This window comes from Pelmatolapia mariae, linkage group LG2 (genome assembly GCF_036321145.2).
Source record: "Pelmatolapia mariae isolate MD_Pm_ZW linkage group LG2, Pm_UMD_F_2, whole genome shotgun sequence".
NCBI classification, from domain to species: Eukaryota; Metazoa; Chordata; class Actinopteri; order Cichliformes; family Cichlidae; genus Pelmatolapia; species Pelmatolapia mariae.
Genome location: NC_086228.1, coordinates 23,688,344 through 23,708,980, shown reverse-complemented (window position 1 = coordinate 23,708,980; position 20,637 = coordinate 23,688,344). Strand labels below are relative to the sequence as shown.

Below are 20,637 nucleotides of genomic sequence, written 5' to 3'. Positions count from 1 at the left end.
AGATTAACAGTTTTCTTGTGGAAATGAGCGTTTGGTTCAGTGGTGTTGTTACCTGACTCGAGTAGGAGAATGAAAAAATTAATGTTACACTGCCCATAATCTCCCTTGTGTGACCTGGACCAGAATAATCCTGTCATGTTACATTTTCATAATGAAACCGCATGAATATAAAAGTAGCATCTAGTAACATCGGTTTTGTTTTGTTCTTTTAATTAGAACTGAAAAACAAAAGCATTTCCCATTTTTAAAAATCTGAATTGGCCTCATTTTTTAAGACCGTACCCATTATTATAACAAACATGTAGACCCCGCTAAACATATGTGATCGTTGCTGACTGGGAATGAAATAAATAAATGGTGTCTGCACGTTAACAAGGTATTTTAATCCAGTGAATTTATAACCGTAATTATTTTCATACACCTCACACTTCACTAACGCGATTTCCCTTAGAGGATTAACCCATTTAAACCGCATGAATCATCTTTTACTCAGGTTTTGCTTCAAAGAAAATGTGCTGCTGGTATCAGAAACCAATTTAGAGCTCACATTTACTGCAGTTTCAGTCTAATTTTAAGTTATACACAAAGACGGATATAACCTTTATTAAAATATTTTATTTGGAACAATTCACATTTGCATAATTTCAAGTTTCCACTGACAGCTGTGCCGGCAGGGTTTTGACACGTTTAGGCGATTTTAAATTGTGAGATTTTGTTTTCACAATAGTTGAAAAAAGTTAAAACTCTAACAGAGTATAAACCATACAGAAATTCTCAAAGTGAAAACATTTTTTGAAAAACAATCTATTAAATCATGCAGAGTGAAATTCAACCTGTAAATATAACATATAGGTCACTTTCTTCTCTTGAGGTCAACAATAAAAGTTAAATATTTAAAGTTGGCTCCCACAAAGAATGTTTTCCAGTACACACCAGTCACAATTCATTAACCTGACATGTGAAGGTATACAAAAGCAGTTCACAATACAAAATATTCACAGTACTTTTGAAGTAAAAATTATATACATATGAAAAGGCTGCAAAACATGTGGTCTCAAACATCTTAAGGCATTTTAAGATGATTAATAAATAACTGGATACTTTAAAAACTTCAGCACAGGTAAAAACAGGCGGTCACCGATCAGCTGGTAGAGCTGGTCACTTTTTGCAGAACAGCAGCACTCGCATTCAGTGAAAACTCACTGGGGAGAAATTCTCTCAATAGAAATGACAGGAGCATCTGTTACGGGAGTGGAGACGTGAGAAAGAACAAAGATTTATGTGAAACATACAGTGAAAAGTGAGAATTTGATACAAAAAATGAGGTGTGCTGAAAAAGGAAGTTTGGATACTCACGTAAACCAGGGTTTTGTTTTCCTCTCTGTCCTGGAAAAGACTGAAAACAGACTCCATGTCTGTCTTCTTCAGGAACAAAACATTTGAATCTATGGCAAAGACAAAAAACAAAAAACAACTTTAGATGGATTATTAAGTGCCAGATCAACTGCTGCACTGCAGAGAGGTGTCGTTACATTTGGCATTGATGAGGTTATGCGCTCGATCCCTGGTCTCGTCCTTCTCCTCATCGGTACGAGGAGGATGAGGCGTTGGTGGAGGAGACTCTGGCCACAGTTTGCTACGCAGATTGTCGATGTACGAAGCCATCTGCGCCTGTGTTGGGTTAACCTTTCTTAGGAAAGAGTTCACTTTCCTGGAGAAAAATATGCAAAACTCATGAGTCATTCATAGACCGGGATATAACAATGTTTGACCCGTGGGAGCGCGCTGGTGCCACTTACTTTTTCAAAATGGGCATAAAAGGTTTCAGAACCGTGTCGAAGATATTTATGAGGAAGGAGTTTCCTGTAAGGGAAATAAGCATGTTAGTGTCATCTTAGAGTAGCACTATGTTGCATGTTTTTAGCTTGTCTTAACTTGCCAGTAAAGGGTGGGGAAAACATCCAAGTAATCAGACACAGCAACGTAGCTTTATAAAACTCATTAGCTCACTCAATGTTGCACTGTGTTCAGTACCAAAGTGCCAAATACAAGCATCATACATAAGGTGACGCTTCTAGAAGTTTGTGAAGGTTGTGTAGCTTCTAATGTGAAGTGTGAAGTGCTTTTTTGCCTTATTTGCACACGATAATAGAATTATTTCAGGAAAACCAAAAAAGGGTCCAGTATTATTAGCCCCCCCTGCTGCTGTGCAGTGACAGGCTTTACCTTTGTAATTCTCAGTGCTTGTAAAGTCAAGTTAAAACTGAAGGTTATCTTCCAATTTACACACAGTATGAAAACTTCTTCAAAGATTTGAGCTGTCATTTGAGAAAGCACCGTGCCAAAAACAAAAGAAATCAGTTTGGACTTGAGAAAAAGAATTGTTGATGCTCACAAAGCAGGGGATGGATATACAAAGTTATCACAGCATTTCCACATGTCAAGAACTGGTGCGAGAAAAGGATTCCCAGAGATGGGAAGAGTGTGGAAAGGAAACTAGTGAGCGATGTGACTGAAGAACTGTCATGACTTGGCCAATATGGGAACTGTAGGCTCAAAGAAGACCAAAGCTTTTGCAGGAGAAACAACTTCAAGCTAGACTGAATTAAGCTTAAGTTAACCTGGAGAAAAACTTCCAGTATAGATAATCTGTCCTGTAGACATATGAAGTGAAACTAGAGCTATTTGACCAAAGAGATGCTGCTTATGTTTGGAGAAACACAGCAGAGGTGTACGATCCGAAGAACACAGTTCCCACAGTGAAACACTGTGGTGGGAGTATCACGGTGCCCGAATGCTGAAACTGGGAATCTGGTCAAGGTGGAAGGAATCGTAAAGGAGGAAGGATATGTGAATATTCTGACAGAAAACCTCAAGCAGTCAGCAGCAAAACTGGGTGTGGTTTATTGCTTTGTCTTCCAACATGACAGCAACAAGTCATGTCCCTTAAAATTAGATGACTAAAAGACCATCAAATCTGGAAGAATTAAAGAGATGAAGAAGAATGGGCTGCGACTGCTCAGGAGATGTATGCAAGACTTGTTGAAAACAAAAACACTAAACGACGGCAGGCTGTCCAACAAAAACAATCACAACTGACTTGTTGGCATCAGTGGGGTTAATCATTTGGCCCCTGGTAGTTTGTCTTTTATGAAATAATTTTATTTCTGTGTGCAAAGTAAAAATAATGTAATCATCTAAAACTTTGATGTTTACCTGTGCTAAAACATTCCTCGCTCTGTTTAACACTTCTTGGGAAATCCTATCATAGGTGGGCTAATAATTCTGTTCTCATCTGCACATCAAGCTGTAGCTGCACAGATGGACGTCTGCACAACATGAGGTACAACACCACTGTAAAGCCCAGAGGCAAATCTCTAATTTGTAGGTTTAAGCTATAAAAATAAAATTGGCTTGTTAACTCTCTCAAAGTGTCAAATTATAAAAAAGATACAATGTAATCCAATTTAAGTGTCAAAACATATCATCCAATAGATGTTCTGAACTACCACAGCTTTTATCATAAAGAATATAAACAGACATTTTTCTGCCTTTGAGCTTGTTGCAGTTTATTTCAGTACTGGGAGGGGTGGGGGGGCTTTCATGATTGTGAGGTTTGCCTGAGGTTGATAAATCATCACAGCGAACATCAAGGCTGCACTTTTGTCTAAGACTTCTTGTTTGACCTGCACGATTTTAATCTGCACTTTCGATGCAAAAAGGTTTTTATTTTTGAAGAAAATCTTTTGAGAACATAATGCGGCTGCCAGCTGTCAGCCCTTCATTGTGTGAGAGAGTGTGAATACACCACTCTTGGGCTTTTAAAAACAAGCCATGCTCTCGCCTTAAAATACCACATGACAGTTCACACAGACCAAATACTCACTACAAAGGATTAACTTTCTCAGGCAAGTTTCAAGTCTCTACAGGTTAATTTTGTTCTTGTACTGAAATGAACCAAAGCAGCTGTTTGCCTAGTCTTCAGAGGAATGCATTAATAAATATAAAAAGCGACAATGTGCTTTAAAAATGTTGAGTGAAGTATACATGACAGTACAAAGTGGCTTTAAACATTAAAACAAACCGGATATTTCTTTCAGCAGATCAAATATGGCTTTGGTCGCCTCCGGCTGTTCCCTGTTGACTTGGTTCTTTAGAGCCTGGGAGTTGTCCCCTCTCTGCAGTGTAGCCTGTGCCTCCTTTCCTTTCGCCTTGTTCAGTCCTCCGGACCTAAAACACGTTTTCTCCCTTTTATTGGACCTCGCACTGAAGTGAAGCCACGACGGGCCCTCTGGACCCTCCCGCTGCAAGCCCGAGTCGGGCACATCTTCCTCACTGCCGATTTTTGTTGAGGCCAGAGACTCGTGTGATCTATATCGGCCAAATCCTTTGAAGAGTGTTTTAAAGTGAGAGGTTAAGGGATTATCAGAGTCCTCGTTTTTTTCTTGGGAGCCATTTTCATTTGAGGACTTTGAGTCAACAGAAGGCTGTGGATTAATTTCAGTCTCCTCAGGCAGTTCTAAAGGGGAATCGTACTGGGAGATAACAATAGATGGAAGAGTTTGACTGGGGACATCAGAGGCACTGTCGTTCTCCAAAGACTGAGCTGGTGATTCTAGATGCAGAGATGACATTGTGTTTTCATCTGGGGCTCCAGGCTGTATGCTCGAGTTCTGCAAAGTAAACAAAACAATCTCTTTGTGAAGGCTGTCCCTGAGGCACTGGCCTTTCTGACTGTACTCAGCGACAGAGCTGAGACTAAATAAATCCATATGTTGGCTCACTAAGAAATATTTAAAGGGGAATTACATCAAGTCTACATGATGTTTCTTGTTACATGGAATGCTGTACATCATTTCTGCAGCTCTAGACGAAGTCTAAAACATTTTCTCAGTTTGACCTTTAGACAGATGCTACCAACATGCATTTGCAGGCTATCAAGTTGAATTATGTGAACCAGCAGACCAAAATTCAACTTCACTATGGGTGTATGTGCACTAGCTATGGGTACCACTGTGCATCACTACTTCCCCGCTGACCTGCTTTCACTTCCCCAAAAGATCTGGCCCAATTGTTTGATCAGTTTGTTCAACCTCCCTCTCTTTCTCTCCCTCTCATACATGCACACACATAAAAAAAAAAAAAAGTACATTTGAAATGCACCCTTACAATACATGTTTTTGGCTTAACTGAGGAAACTGACATATCATGTAAAACAATTTTTACAGGTCCTTGCTGGGGTGTGGATAGTATAGCATGTTACATGTGTATAGTGCCCAGTTTTTGTTATGCAAATGACAGAAACTGGCCACAGTTTTTGGCCAATTGAAGTCTACACCACATTAGCCAATAAGCATTCTGCAGATAATTCTCACACTCAGAATGACCAAAGTTTACAACACTGTCACTGGGTTTTGGGTCATATTGAACAAAACAAAGTCAGTTTATATAGTTTAAGTCCTCAAAGATTTCTAGTCCTTTAGAAATCTTCTCACAACTACAGGTATTGCCCCCTGATGGCCATTAAAAAGAATGCAGGTTTAAGTTTCTTCCACGTTGCTTTGATGGACTTCTTTTCACACCTTGAAGCTATGCCACATTTTCAAAAAGTTTTACATTTTTAAAACTGTTTTGGGAACCAACTTCATCTTTGTAGCATTTTTGTTTTCCTCTTTTGTGATAACAATACTGGGAATTTATTTCCAATTAACTCCATAAAAGCAGAGAAGCTGGAGCCTACACTAGCTGTCATAGGACAAGAGGCAGAGCCCAGCCTGGATCACGCTTGCTTGTGCGGTTGTTGGTCAGTCAGCCAGCGGTGACGAGGCGAAATTATAAACACACAAAGAACTGAAGTGAAATGGTATGCTAAACTGTCCACAGCAGGCAGTGGCTGTGCTTTTTATGCCGAATCTTTTGGTCTTCAATCTGGAGTTACGCTTCACACCTACAGTCAATAACACCGGCCCTGTGGGAGTAAGCTGGAGTACCTGCAGAAAACCCACGTGAGCCTTTTAGTTTAATTCATTTTAAATTATGGCAGTGGCTACTGGTCTCTACCCACTGCCAATTTCCAAATATGGTAATGTCTGGTTTATAAACCAACTGTACACGAGCAATAACGGCACCTGTAGATATCAGAGCAAATATCACCATCTATAAATCTCCATTTGATGTTCAATGAAAAGGAAAGCTAATATTGCAAAGAAATCAAAAGGATGTTTTTAAAGTTGTTAAGATGGTATTTTTTTCTTCCACATTTTCTCTTGGAGCCAGAGGTTACAAGCATTAGCACCACTTTCTTATAACAAAAAGTTACAAAAAAAAGCTAAAAATCAATAAAAATAAGCAGCACACTGGTGATGTCTTGGACTGTTCTTAACTGTTTCTAAAGCTTCCCACCATATTAAATTTAACTTCTGTTTTGAGTTTGCAATTTAGAAATTCATTTAAATATCCTTAAAAACACAGAGAAGGTAGAAATGAAAAGTTTCGCACTACAAGAGAGACGCCGATTCTGGTCATTTTATTGATTCTAAAATAAATTTGTCAAAATAAATGTTGAACGCAGCAGCACTACAGTAAGTCCAACAGAAGCAGTCATACAATCAGACAAGTTATACGTAGGCCAAGAGTTTATCAAAATGATCCAAATTACTTTGTTGGAAACGGTGGTCACTTTTGCTTAAAATAATCTCTCTTTGCACAGGAAATCAGTGTGTGCATCTGTGTCTACAACTGAAATCAGGTCAGTATTAACCAGGAAGTCACTGAGCGACGTTTACAGCTGACAGTTTGAATAATCATTTTTCCTTTTGCTTTTGTTTTCTCCGAAAAATAAGTCTGTCTAATGGCAGGTTTAGACTACCCCAAATTTTTGTTTAGTTGGTCATATACCTTTCGTCCCATGACAGCTGGGCTGCAGATCACCAACCCCCACCCCTGAACCCCGAGTTAGATAAGCACTTAAGAAAATGAACGGATGGAAGACATTCTTGCCGAGACTTCAGAGACTCGTAACATATTCCATGTTCGTCACTATATTAACAGAACCTTTAACATCCCGTATGATGTTATTACGAGGAAAAGCCAGGGAACAACTCCTGGAAGCAAGCGAGTAATGCTGTAAGTGGTTTTTAAGAAGCCTAAAAGTAGTTTAAAAACAAAGAATAAATGGCCGTGTACCAACATTTTTCAAGACTGTATGTCCTTTAGTCCATCTTTCACGTCACCACAGTCAGAAGACTGTCCCGGGCTGCTATTGCTGAAGCTGTTTGAGTTGTCACATCACAAATTATGACATGTTGGTCCCCCCCCTTCAGGACATGAGGTGTCCGAGATGCAACATTGGTATCCATTTAACTATGATGCACTACACAGTGTATCGGCTTCTGGACTTCTGGGCACAATCGATCAGGTGTGCCCAGAAACTGATGTAGCATATTCCACAAGTCTGTCTGCTTCTGTGCTCTTATCCCATCTGACAGTTTTTCAACATTACGAGATTTCAGAAACCTCGATGAAATCATTCTTAATATTACCAGAACTAAAAGCAAAACTCAGTTACCTTGGAAACACTCTAAAATGACAAGTTGATTAAAAGTGGCAGTGAAACATTACCTCATCTTCTTCGTAGCTGGGAGTGAGGAAGTAAGCCAAGCCGCTGAGCAGGCCCCAAACGCCTCCATAATGTTTCTCCTCATTCAGGAGTTTGTCAAGCGGGCAGAGGAACTGAAATACCGGTTGAGTGTGGCCGATCAAATTATCGGAAACCAGTTCCTGTGAAGGAAAATGACACATTGTTAAGACATGACACTTTAAGTGTTTATCTATCAACATATCCGAGCCTTGTGATCTGTCTCACTTGCAGGAAGTGCTCCACTGATACTCTAGCTTCTTCTTTAACTTTATCGTTGCCGTCCATCTCCTCCAGCACCAAGACCCCGGGTAGGCTGGTGAAGTCCTGGATAAAGACAACCAAAAAACAAACAAAAAACAATTAAAAGCCTAAAGCTGACCTAAGAGACCTTAATCAGTTTTTACAGTTGAAGGCTTAGAACTGTAACACATTTCCTCATCCACTGTAACAGGTGGTCATCAAAGCGCTGTCTGTTCACCTGTGAACTCCTCGTACGTGATGAGGATTTGTGCAAGCTCAGGCATCTGAAGTTTCTTATCTTTAGCACATGTTATGTTGTCATCATGTTGCCTAGTAACTACCTACCAACATGCTAAACAACTCATCTGTAGCATCTATGCACCTTAGAAAAGCATTTTGATATCAGTATAACAACATTTCATTTACATCCACAAAGCTTCAATTATATGATGTTGGAATCACCTCTGACTAATGATAATAATAATTAAAATAATAATAGTGTAGAATGGGCAAATACTAGTCAATATAACTGAAAACATTTCTCAATGTTTCATGCTGACATTTCGGCTGCTGGGAACGCCTCGTAATGAATACAGACTGAAAAAGCGCGCGTGGCATTTCAAAATAATAGGTCACTCATTTAATTCTTAGGAAATGCAGTCTCACTATACTGCTACCAAGAAGTTAATACATGCACTGTTGTTCACACCAGCTCCACCTCAACTCCTGAGTCAATGCTGCCCTGAATGTAAATGAAAATGCCAAAATTATCAAGTCTTTCATGAGATAACACTAATGTTACATTTACAATGTAAAGATGTAATATAACTATAAAATATAAGAGCATGGTGTGCTTATTTTGTATTTTCTCTCTTTTTTTTTGTGACGAAGACCTTTTTATTGCTAATGCACACAGCAGCGGTGGCACTCCTAGCATCCTAACCTGTAGAAACCACCAGCAAATTCTTTCTACACTATTCTATATGTCCACATATACACAGAGTCAGAATCCATCCTATGTAAACAAAAAAAAAAGTGCATTTTAAAGTTGATCTGAATTTAACATGAGGTTTCACAGGCATCTTCCCAAGTTGCACTGTTTTTGGTACAAGACTGAAACTTTTCTGAGCCAGCATAGGGAGAAAGGACGACTTAAAATAGGTAGAAGTTTTATTTGGAATGAAAACTTGTCCTTTAGACATTTGATTTGAGGACATAGCTTGCCTTCTCATCACTCACTGACAAGCACTTTTTAAAAACCAACTGACAGACACTAATTGAAAAGGTGATTGACGTCCTCTCACTTCTGTATCATTATCTCGTTTGCTTGCATGCAACTTGGACATGACCATCCATCTACCTTAAATCCACCACAGTGCCTAACACAAGGAGACACAGCCAGATTCTCTCACAGTCACATCTAGTCAAATCACCATGTCTTTGGACTGTGGGAGGAAGCTCAAATATCCAGAGGAAAACCACGCAGGCACATGGAGAACTCGCACAGGAAAAAAAAAAAAAAAAAAAAAAAAAAAAAAAAAAAAGGGCCCCAACCACCCGGGAGGATTGCACCGCGAACATTCTTGCTCTGAAGTGATGGTGCTAAACATTGCTTCACAGTGCCTCCCTGCATGCGAAGTCAATGACTCAGATAATCATTCAATTCACAGAGGATCAAGCCAATAATTGATTTAATTCAACAAGACTCTCTGTAGCTCCCCAAACACAGTTCAGCTTAGTGAAAGGAAGGGAAGCAAATCCAGTGACAAGTAAATCTAGGTAAGGTAAGGTAACTTTATTTATACCCATAGGTAAGGTAAATTTGATTTACAGTAAAATGGTAGCATTTGGCATCCCTTCAAAAACAGATATGCCTAATAAATATAAACCTCACTGTAGCACATATATAGTAATTTAACATTTCGAATCAAAAACAAAAACAGTTCTTATTTAATTCAGTAACAGCAACAGGGACAAAGCTGCTTTTATAACGCTTTGTCCTGAGGAAAGAAGCTGAAATTCACCCCGTAGAGGATGGGAACCATTTTTAAGGATTGATAAAGCCATCCTCTGTACCCGTTTAGAGTACAGGGAGGCTAAACAAGACTGTGGCTCACCTATCAGACGACTGGACCATCTCACTATCTGATTCAGTGAGTTTTTCCTCTGTGACAGAGGTCTGACCAACCCATGCCACCAAACAAAAGGATAAAACAGACTCAACAAAAGAACGATAAAACGAAGTTAAAAATTTTTGGCCAATGTGGAAATGAGCAAGTTTCCTGAGGCAGTAAAGGTGCTGGTGACCCTTTTTACAAACTTTTTTGCAATTCTGATCGAAGTTCAGTTTTTCATTGATTATGGTGCCAAGATATTTATATGATTGCACTTGCTCCATTTTCTGACCTTTAATTAAAGTGACTCCGTGCCCATTTTGTTGTTTCCTAAAATCAATACCCATATCTTTTGTTTTAGATACGTTCAACTGGAGATAAGACTCCTCACACCACTGAACAAAGTCATCAATGGCTGGACCGTGGCTAGTTTCACCCTCTTTCAGTAAGCTGACAATAACAGAGTCCTCTGCATATTTAATGACGGCCCTGTTTTCATATCTGCTCTGACACATGTTTGTCTAGAGAATGAATAATAAGGGTGATAAGACACACCCTTGAGGAGAACCTGTGGAGGAGAACAGTGGGTCAAACAGAACCCCATTTATTCTCACTCTTTGTGACCTGTCAGTTAAAAAAAAATCTAAAATCCAGCCCACCAGGTTTTTCTTGATGTCAAACTGTTCTAAAAGTCTTTTAAGTGTAGTGTGTCATTTTTACCACAAGTAGTTGTGGTTGTGATTTTCCTTCTTCCTCAGTTAATGGCTTTAACATAATGACAGGGAGGAATGAAATTCAACTAATACTTTATTTATTCTATTTATGATAACTACACTCATTGAGCAATTCATTACATAAATCTGTTTAACTGCTTCTTAGTACAAATATCTAATCGGCCAGTCACATGGCAGTCGATGCACGTAGACATAGTCAAGACAATTTGCTGTAGTTCAAACTGAGGATCAGAATGAGAAAGAAAGGCAATTTAACAGTCTTTGAATTTGGAATTTGTCAGTTTTTTGGTGACAGATGGGCTGATCTGAATATTTCAGACACTGCGGCTCTCCTGTGATTTTCCCACAACCATCTCTAGTGTTCAAAGGAAAAAGAAAATATCCACTCAGCATCAGCTATCTGGGTGAAAATGTCTTGTTGATGCCAGTGGCCAAAGGAGAATGGCCAGACTGTTTGAGTTTATAGGAATGTAAAGTTACAACCAAGGCATGCAGAATAGTATCTCTGAACAAGCAACATGCAGATAAACTACAGCAGCAGAAGACCACACTGGGTTTCAATTATTTCCGCTAAGGGAACTCAGGCTACAATTCCCACAGCCCCACCAAAAAAGGAAAACAGCGACTGGGAAAGCACTGCCTGTTTACCTTGAATCAACGGTTCAGGCTAGTGGTGCTGCTGTAATGGTGTTGAGATGCACTTTACACATAATCTTCTGATAGTACACCACATTACAAAGCTCAAATCATCTCAAACTGGTTTAGTGAACACAACAATGGCCTCCACAATCTCCAGATGTCAATCCAGTATGGGCACCCTTAGGATGTGGTGGAATGGAAGATTGACATGATTAATGTGCACCCAACCGCAGGAACTGTGTGATGCCATCGTGTCAGTGTGGACCAAAATCTTTGATTGTTGGGGTTTTCTCTGTAAAATTGCAGCGTCTGTACCTTACAATATAACTGTGCAAATCAGAAGTCAACAAACCAGTTTAAGGGAGAAAACTGGGAACAAAGATACAACAAAACTTTCATTTGTCCTTTTACCTGCCATCTGTTGCTGAAGTGTACAATATCCATGTAGCTCTTCTTGATGTCCCATTGGAGGTTCTCAGGACTGTCTTTTTCCTCCAGGTGAACAGTGAAGATTAGCTTCTCATCCTCCCAGTCAGCCTACAATGCAGTAAACCACTGTTAAAAAAAAAAATCCAGCTCAAAACTTTAACATGTCACCCAAGGACATTGTGCTTGCTATTACAAGGCCTCTGCAGACAGATAACAAGCCTCCAGGACTTTCCACACTGTCACTGATATTTATAACTCACATTCGGGATGCTGACAGCCCAGCGGCCAACGCGCCACATCTCATATGACAGCTTGAATTCGATCATGTCCTCCTGGACGGCTGTCAGGTAGTCCTCCAGATCACCATCTTCCTAATGGTGTATGGCCAAAAGCAGTAATGAATCTGTCATGTCTGGCAAATTATTGTCTTCATTTTATAACACTGCATTATATGAAGCAGCCTTACCCCGTCAGAGTCTTCCTCCTCCTGGCTGCGAATGGAGCCCTCCCTGCTACTGACATTGTCATCGCTGGACACGTCTCCCATGTAGGCTGTGATCTTCAGCAACCGCTCCTGCTCCATCTTTTTCATCTTCTTTTTCTTGGCTTTCTTTGACTTCATCTTGTCCACAAACTTTGACCATCCTTCCTTTAACTTGTTGCCTAAAATAGAAAAAAAAAAAAACAACCCAAAACACATACATTACATTGCGAGAGAGACATCTTTATTTTCACTCACCTTTATACTCAAATTATGTCCCTCTCTCTCGTATATGCATTTGTATTTGCATACAACAACAATGAACTCTCGATAATGAACACCACTTTGGCTGAAAAACAGGAATACACTTGCATTGTGAGGAAGTGTAGCAACAGTGGGTGGTGAGACAATGTGAGAGAAAAAGCAGTCTCAAAACAACACGTGCTCAGTTAGGCATGACAGCAGGCAAGCATGATCAGCCTTTCAATTTTATGATCTATGTGACAGCATAACAATTAATAAAAGTCCCATCAGACTTAAATAATTGTCAGAGATTATAACAGATGAGTGTTTCTGATGCAACCATTGGAGAAGATTTGTATATTTATCATATCACAAGGTTCATTATCCTGACATAATCAATTCTTATTAAGACATCATTACTGTTGGATTGATCAGAGTTGCATGAAGGCATGGCAGGAATTATTTGGCATTCTGCTTGCCGTTTGTGTAATTAGCCGTCTGGACACACAAGCAAGATAAACAGGGGACTAATTCTGCACTGAAGGGAGGCTGGTAAAGGAAATCAACATGTCACATAGCTCGCAACACATTCATCAAACAGTTGTAGTACAAGACATTGCGCAAGCACGGTCATCTATCCTCAGAACACCCACCACCCACTCCATCTGCCTTCTCCCTCAAGTCCCTCATGTTTAAAATGTTTTCTTCCTGGTAAAAGGATAAAACTAGAAACCGCATGTACAATTTCCCACAGTTTCACAGAGCTTTGGATTGAATAAGCTGCTACAGCTCGATCACTAAACACACCTTTCCTTTTACCCTTGGTCCTGGTGCTGTCTGAAATCCCTGTGCCGTGCGAGCTCCTGCAGGGGGAGAGAAGAAAAAAAAAAAGCCACCAAACAAATCCAGGTCAATTCCAATTTCAGACGCAGAAGGTGGCAGTTACAGTCATTGCTTTGAGGCTCACTACGGTTCAGTCAAGTCAGCGGGGTGCAAAAGATGACAGCCACTCACACATCACTATCTCCCCCCTCGCCTTTGCTCTCCTGTGAAGCCAGAGAGGCTTTTTCAGTGTCTGATCCATAGAGCTCCTCCACAGAGTTTTTGGGTGTCACGATGGCAAGCTGGCTCACCACTAGCTGGTTCAGATTGTCGGGGTCAGACAGCCATGCAACCAAATGTCCCAATCCTGAGAAAACAGCAAACATTAATACACGGTTCTGTTTGAATCACTAATATAGCTATTTGATCAGTAATTGTAGCTCCAACAGTTAAATGACTGGCTAAATGTACTGGGAAATACACTCATTTTTTGGTGAGAAGCCCAAAATCCCTGCGATATGCCTGAATAAATACAACTTAACAGTGGCCTCCTGGTTAGTTGTTAGTTTAGTGTAATCCTGCAAGGTTGTGTTACCTTCACCTCATAGCTCTTGAGGTGGCTGGCAAGTTGCTGCCAGGAAAACTGAGTTAATGCCCAGCATTCTCAACTGTTTAAAAACCTCTAAATTCAGCCTTGAGTTATGTCGGCTCAAGTCAGATTGCATTTTTTACTAAACAGCTCCCACGAGAGTAGCAACTGTCACAACCTGTTGGCGACTCTCCAGTTAGCTTTGCAGTATTCCAGTAACGTAGGACTCCCACGCAGGCGTTTAAGACAACACATTCACAGTTTAACACTGCACTTAAACTGCTTTGCGAATTACATGTAACTTGACTTTTGAGGGGTTTTGCTCCAACTGCTGCATGAGTTCGTTGTATTCATTCATTTTGCTGTTATGTAGCCTCGATTAAAAGGCTTTTTCATTTAAAATATAAATTTGCTTTTTCTCATTAAAAAAGCTTGTAAGACAAAAACAAATCATTTATATGTTAATTAATCTGCTTTTGTGGTTTGAACACCCTTCAGTCTGTGTTTTGATGGGGAGCTACCACCGAGCTACCCACGAAGCCTAAAAGCCTGGATTATCAGTAAACAAACTAAATCAGCCAACTTTTGAGAGCATGTAAGGAATTAAAGGCATTTATTTATTTATTTACTTATTTTTTAAACTAAAGACACTGCACAGCATGCCAAAATATGTTGCTAAATTTAAATTCTTTGAGAATCACCTTGTTGTTGCTGTCAAACTGTGTTGTCTTTGGGGTTTTTCATAAATTCGGCAAAAGAAATGGGAACAAATGACGAGTTTTTGTCACATGCTGTTAGCAACAAAGTCCCTGAAGGCACAATTCAAAATGGGTTCTTTGCCAAGTTGCCTGCTCATACAACACTGGTTCATCCCTCAAGTTAGGTGTCTTTTTTTAATACTGGAATGGAGCTTTAACCAGACTATCAGTAAAACAGTAAAAGTAATGACCCGACTGACCAGCAACCTGATTATTCTAGTTACCAAATACTGCAGGTGTATTTCTCAGAGGTAATTCTGGTGGTACTTCACTTAAGCATGTCTGTATTGCACGTGCAAGCGTTGAGGTTTGGTGATAATCCAAAAGAGAAGCAGTAACTAAGCCACTTGCACCTTCAAAATGGCCAGCAGAAAAGCAGCGCTAGACACACCCCTGATACTTATGCATACCGACCCTACAATCCCCATAAAAGAAGCACGTGTCATGCACACTTCAGATTTTACAGATATTATGCAAGATACAACATGGTGGTTCCAGCTTTATATTTAAGACTGTGCTCACATAAAACTTGCAATAAGAGAAAATGAAAGCATTTCCTCAAAATATTGTGTGTTTAAAGTGTTTAAAGGTGTCACATCAACTCCTCTGTGAAATGAATAACTGTAATTGATAAAAGAAACCATATTGCTAGAGTAAATGAGTATTCAGAATTTTTACTGCAACACTGAAGCTACAAATAACATTGCCAACTACTCCAAATCTTTTAGTTACGGATCTATGAGCAGTTGCCAGAAATTAGCACTTTCTAACCACCAAACAGCAGAGCAGAATGGACGTGCATATAATTTTTTAACTACAGCTGTAAAAATCACTTATTGTCACTGAGCAACATGCGTAATTGCAAAAACCTACCCCACAGCAAGTCTCTCTCCGGATGAAGCACTTCATCTGTTACTATAAAAATGACAAAACCCTGAGGGGGGGATTGGCAGATCACTGCAGAAGGAGCCTTCTTTTTATGTAACCTAAGATTCATGTCTAAGCTCTACAATGCCACTGACAATAAGGGATTACACACAACTCGCACTCCTCAAAGAATTCATGGGAGGCTTAGTCCTTATATAAGACTGTTGCTGCAGAGATGATTTAATGCTTCCTTACCCTTTAAGGCAATGATCTCATTTAAGGCACAGCGGTTGACTTCTTGGCCCCAGAGAGATTTGGGGAAAAGGTTACGTACCAGAGCATCAGAGAGCTCTCGGAGAACTGCAATCTCCTCTGCTCTGGACCTAAACAAGAGCTGTCTGAAACAGAAAGCAAAAGAACGAGAACAGCAACTATGAGTAAGTGCTCAGTGTTTATCACCACAAGTAAGTGCGTGATCATAATCTTAATTCTGATGTGAGACACCACTCCTAAAACTATGTGCCTTAGGAAAAATGCATTATCGCAAGGTACTGTAAAAAGTAAATTATTCATAGGCGATAAAAAACACTGGAGGTATTTATAGAGTTCTCAAATGTTACTCAGTACAAAGAGCAACTAAAGAAGCAACAGCATGAATTCTGAATCCTATTAAATAAAAGAAAGTGTAAAGCTTCACCTGTCAGACTGCTTCGCATTATGCAAGTGCTGGGTCAAAATCCGAATGGAGCCCACGACTGCGTGGGAGACATCAAAGTCTTTGGAGCTTTCAATGATGCGGTCGATTACAAAGTCGAATTCCCTGCTGAGAACCTGGTGCAGGGGCTGCTGCTCGCACGACTCGGGGACGGTGTACCAAGGCAGGACCAGCTGAGCGTAGGCGCATTCAAACACTGCGAGGACAGCAGGCACACAGCAAGTCAGTCACAAAGGAAAGTTACATTCACACTGTGCTCCCATGCTCACCTCCTGAGCATCAAATTCAAGAACTGCGCTGACTTTAAAGCTTTTTTTTTTTTTTTTTTTTTTTTTAAGCAAAATTCAAGCTCCCACTTCTGAAGTCCAGAATTATTTATTTCAAATCTTGGCACACATTTCCGTGACGAGATTTTGAAGACCAGGCCATCTGGAGTTCAGATACTCGGCTGTGAATTCACTGAGAATGTTTTTTTGTTGTTGTTTTCTTCATATTAGCACAACTTTAGTTTTATTTCACAGATACGCTGAGAAACGTCAAATACAAGTGTTAATGTGGGGCTGTTACAGTTTCTCATTTAATTTTCAGGGATATTTGAGAATTATTAATATTTAGCAATTAACTGGCCACTTCATTAGTTACACCTTGCTAGTACCCCTTTTGCAATATGAACAGCCATATTTCTTTTTTGCACAGATTCCACAACGTGCTGAAACAGTCCTCAGAGATTTTAATCCGTATTGACATGATAGCATCACACCGTAGCTGCAGATTTGTCTGCTTCACATCCATGATGTGAAGCTACCATCAGAAGATGGGCACACTGTGATCATAAAAGGGTGGATATCGTCAGTAACTATACTCAGATAGGCCGTAGCATTTCAACAATGCTCAGTTGGTACTAAGAGCCCTAAAATGTGCCAAGAAAATATCCCCTACACAATTACATCGCCAGCACCACCCAGAACTGTTGATACAAGGCAGGATGAATCCACGCTTTCATGTTGTTTACTCCAAACTCTGACTCGAACTTCTCCTCTGACCTCTAGCATCAACAAAGCATTTTAAGCCCAGGGAACCGCTGCTCACTGGATATTTTTTCTTTTTTAGACCATTTTCTGTAAACTCTTAAGAGAGTTGTGAAAACCCCAGTAAATACGCAGTTTGCGAAATACTGAGACCAACTCATGTAGCACCAAAACCTTATGCCACATTCAACGAAATTTAAAGTCACCTTTCTTCCCATTCCTCATGCCTACTTGAAATGTCACCAGGTCACCTTGACTTGTATGTATTGCTAAATATACCGAGTTGCTGCCATGCGATTTGGCTAATTAGATTTTTGAATTAAGGGCAGCTAAACGGGTGCACCAATCAAACTTCCAGGTGGGTGTATATTTAATGTACAAGACACCTGCAAACTATCTGGCATTTTTCTATTTTGTTTGTATAAAAATGAAACAAGATTTATGCAAAATTAAAAAGTGTTCTTATTAAATATTCTTGAGTGACTTTAGAGATGTTTGTGGTGCCCAATAGATACAGACATAAGCTCCAAATGGTAGACAGCCTATTCATTTGTATCATTATAAAAAAACAGGAAGAAGAAAAAGAAGAGGCTGTATTATCTTTTTACTTTATCACAGGTTTTTTTTAAGAGTCTGTAGATCTCTGCAAGAAGAGGAAAAACTGTTTAAAAACCTCATAATGTCTGGGCTTACCACAAACCAATTACCAGTGCTCAAAAGAGCATAAATAAACAAAGCTTTATGAAAACCTCCATCTTATTTCCTGCTTAACAGTCACAGTGATGTGTAGCATACCCATCCGCTGTGGGTGTGCTGGTCAGCTTTTTCTTCCTTGAAACCCCTCCCCATTCTGTGTAACAGGAGCTCCAGTTCCAGTCTGTGTCAATGCAAAACTGTTCTTTCCAACTATATCAAGTCAAAACAGAACTGAAAATCTGCTGAGAGACGCCAGACTTTTACCCCTCACCTTCAGTCCTCATGTAAAGCACTGCTAACCTGCAATGACAGACACAGTCCCGTCCCCTACAGACAAATTACTCCACTGTAAAATACATGCTTCACCTTGCTGTAAAGATCTCTTCACATGTGGATACTGAGACTCCAGCGGCACAGCCAGGTCCGGTGTGTCTCCATCAATCAAGTCATCGACAACAGTTTCCTGGAAAACAAGAACACTATGAATTAAGGGTCAGGGGCTATAAAAATTACAGCATTAAAGTGCAGGACTCTGGAAACCTGTTTTTCCAGACCTCGGTAGGAAAAAAAGCACCCCAGGCTACACTTTCATTTTTAATGTACATCTTCAGAGTTCAGGTATGTGTGTAAACATGGGAGATGACCCACCTACGCTTTGGTGTGGTCTTTTGTTAAAGTTATGAGTAAAACAAGCAACCACCCTCATTTCAACCTTCACTGTTGATTCATAGAAGGGTGATAAGGTGATACAAAATACCATCACGTGACTGTGAAACGCACCTCACGCTCACAATTGTAATTATTAACACTTCTACGGTGGTTTTGCAACTAGTTTTAACACAAACAACTGCGCAGACTACCTGAACTGTGTCGTCCTTCGCCTCTTCGTCCGTCTGTGTGCCGCTCTCTCGCCCGCTGACTGCAGACAGCAGCGGGGTGGAAATGCAAAGAAGAAAACATAAGTACTGAGTCAGTGTGCGTCCGCAGTCTGAGCAATACCAAACCAAGCCGAGGGTTATGGCGATGGAGAAGCGCCATAGATACATGTTCCTTCCTTACAACAGGCTCTTTTTGCTCGTATCTGTGACTTCGAGCCTGACTGTGTTACATTCAGCCAGAGCAGGTTTGTTCGCCCACATCTTTTGCACGGACAAGAAGCGACTGTTTCCTCTTAGCGCGAAGTCACACAGCGGAAAAAGCGAACTTTATTGAACTGCTTTAAAGCTGCGCTGTGATTGGCTGGGGGCAGGCCCCGAGTGCCGACTAGTTAATTGTATGAGGGTGCCATCTACAGGCGACACCTTTACCTGACAGCGAGAGTGGCACAATACGACTCTTTTCAAAATTATCCATAAGCACCAAAACACGAGTTATTTACGAAAATGATATTTGATTGGTGATTCCCTCCTTTGTTCATTGAAGCATTAACTTAGACCGCATCTCTAATCTTTTATTACCGTTTTTTGTTTTGTTTGTTTTTTGCTGGTTTATCTTAAATACTACTGCTTTGGCGAACCAACCAAAGCAGTGGACAGGCAGGGTGGAGGTCAGGGGTGATTTGTAACAGAAAGACAGCAGCAGGAGTGAAAGGGAAGATTTAGAAGATAGTAGTGAGACCTAGTATGATGTATGGTTTAAAGAAGGTGGCACTGATGAAAAGGGTGCTGAAGATGGAGCTTCCAGGCAGGAGGAAAATAGAGGGGTCTCAGAGAAGGTTCGTAAAAGGAGAGCATGCAGAGGGTTGGTGTGATAGAAGAGGGTGTTAGGGACAGGGTGGCAAATGATCCACTGTGGTGACCCCTAGAAGGAGCACCCAAAAGAAGAAGTTTTGCTGGTGGATCTTAAGCTGCAAATCACACAGTACCTGAACACAGAAATGTTTCATTAAAGGTTAAAGTCCTCCAAATTTCCACTTTTGTCAAATTAATCATGTGGACCATTCCATCTCAAATCAGCAAACTCTGACAACATTTTCTGCTCTAGGATCTCTGAGTTGCATGAAGACGTTATGGTCCAGTGTTTGAACATATATAATGAGAGCTGGAAAAATTTTAGCTTCATATAGCAAATACTTAAATATTTTTTCACACATTGAAAGCTGAGCCAATGTTTGAACACTGAATGTTTTAAGATCTAAAGAACTATTAAAGATAAAAGCTTGAAATTTTCACTGGTCTTTCATACAATCGACATGATTAAGAATCTGTCATTCAGGACAACATTAAAAGATCATGTATTCAGATGCATTAAAAATATCTGAATATTGGCCACTTAAAAGAAAAAGTCCAGCACTTCTGCAAAGTTCCATATTTGAACACACACTAATAAAAACAACTTCACATTGTAAAATACACAGTGACAAGTTCTGAATAGTATATTGTTATATGACATATTTGTCCCAAATTAAACATTCAGGTTCAACCTTATTTTTAACTTATTATTTATTTATTTGGACAAGGAAAACAAGTGTATTCCTTCTGCTTCTTTTCCTCCTGCTTACATCCCAAGAAAAGCTCTCTGAGCACTGCTTCATTATTTCAGACTGTGATACTGGCAAGGGCCACTGAAAGGAAGAAAAGGATGTGGAGCTCATTAAACAGACAAAGAGTGAATAGGAGAGAAAGAAGATAGCAACAGGTGTGT

At 40.0% G+C, this 20,637-nt stretch overlaps 1 protein-coding gene across 2 annotated transcripts; it reads right to left on the bottom strand.

Moving 5' to 3' along the window:
* Nucleotides 1-604: 604 nt before the first annotated feature.
* On the bottom strand, nt 605-19,180 carry si:rp71-46j2.7 (uncharacterized). 2 transcript variants are annotated; one of them, XM_063495435.1, is made up of 16 exons: nt 18,855-19,180; nt 18,361-18,457; nt 16,253-16,466; nt 15,811-15,953; nt 13,534-13,708; nt 13,327-13,382; nt 12,262-12,458; nt 12,056-12,166; nt 11,778-11,903; nt 7,865-7,963; nt 7,621-7,779; nt 4,085-4,673; nt 1,800-1,863; nt 1,533-1,711; nt 1,357-1,445; nt 605-1,240 (listed from the first exon to the last, which is right to left on the bottom strand). In XM_063495435.1, exons 1-16 carry the CDS (start codon nt 19,038-19,040, stop codon nt 1,142-1,144), a joined length of 2,583 nt encoding a protein of 860 aa, XP_063351505.1. In that variant the 5' UTR covers nt 19,041-19,180; the 3' UTR covers nt 605-1,141. The 2 variants fall into 2 exon arrangements, with proteins under 2 accessions (XP_063351505.1, XP_063351512.1); XM_063495442.1 differs by lacking the exons at nt 15,811-15,953; nt 16,253-16,466; nt 18,361-18,457; nt 18,855-19,180 and adding an exon at nt 15,562-15,795.
* Nucleotides 19,181-20,637: the final 1,457 nt, after the last annotated feature.

What these genes read in the sequence shown, in the direction of transcription:
- si:rp71-46j2.7 (XM_063495435.1), bottom strand. Translation starts at nt 19,040, where the DNA reads ATGTATCTATGGCGCTTCTCCATCGCCATAACCCTCGGCTTGGTTTGG. An exon ending in CGAAGGACGACACAGTTCAG is followed by an intron (nt 18,458 to 18,854) that starts GTAGTCTGCGCA and finishes CTTGTTTTCCAG; the next exon opens with GAAACTGTTGTCGATGACTT. An exon ending in ACTTCAGCAACAGATGGCAG is followed by an intron (nt 7,964 to 11,777) that starts GTAAAAGGACAA and finishes GTCTTTATCCAG; the next exon opens with GACTTCACCAGCCTACCCGG.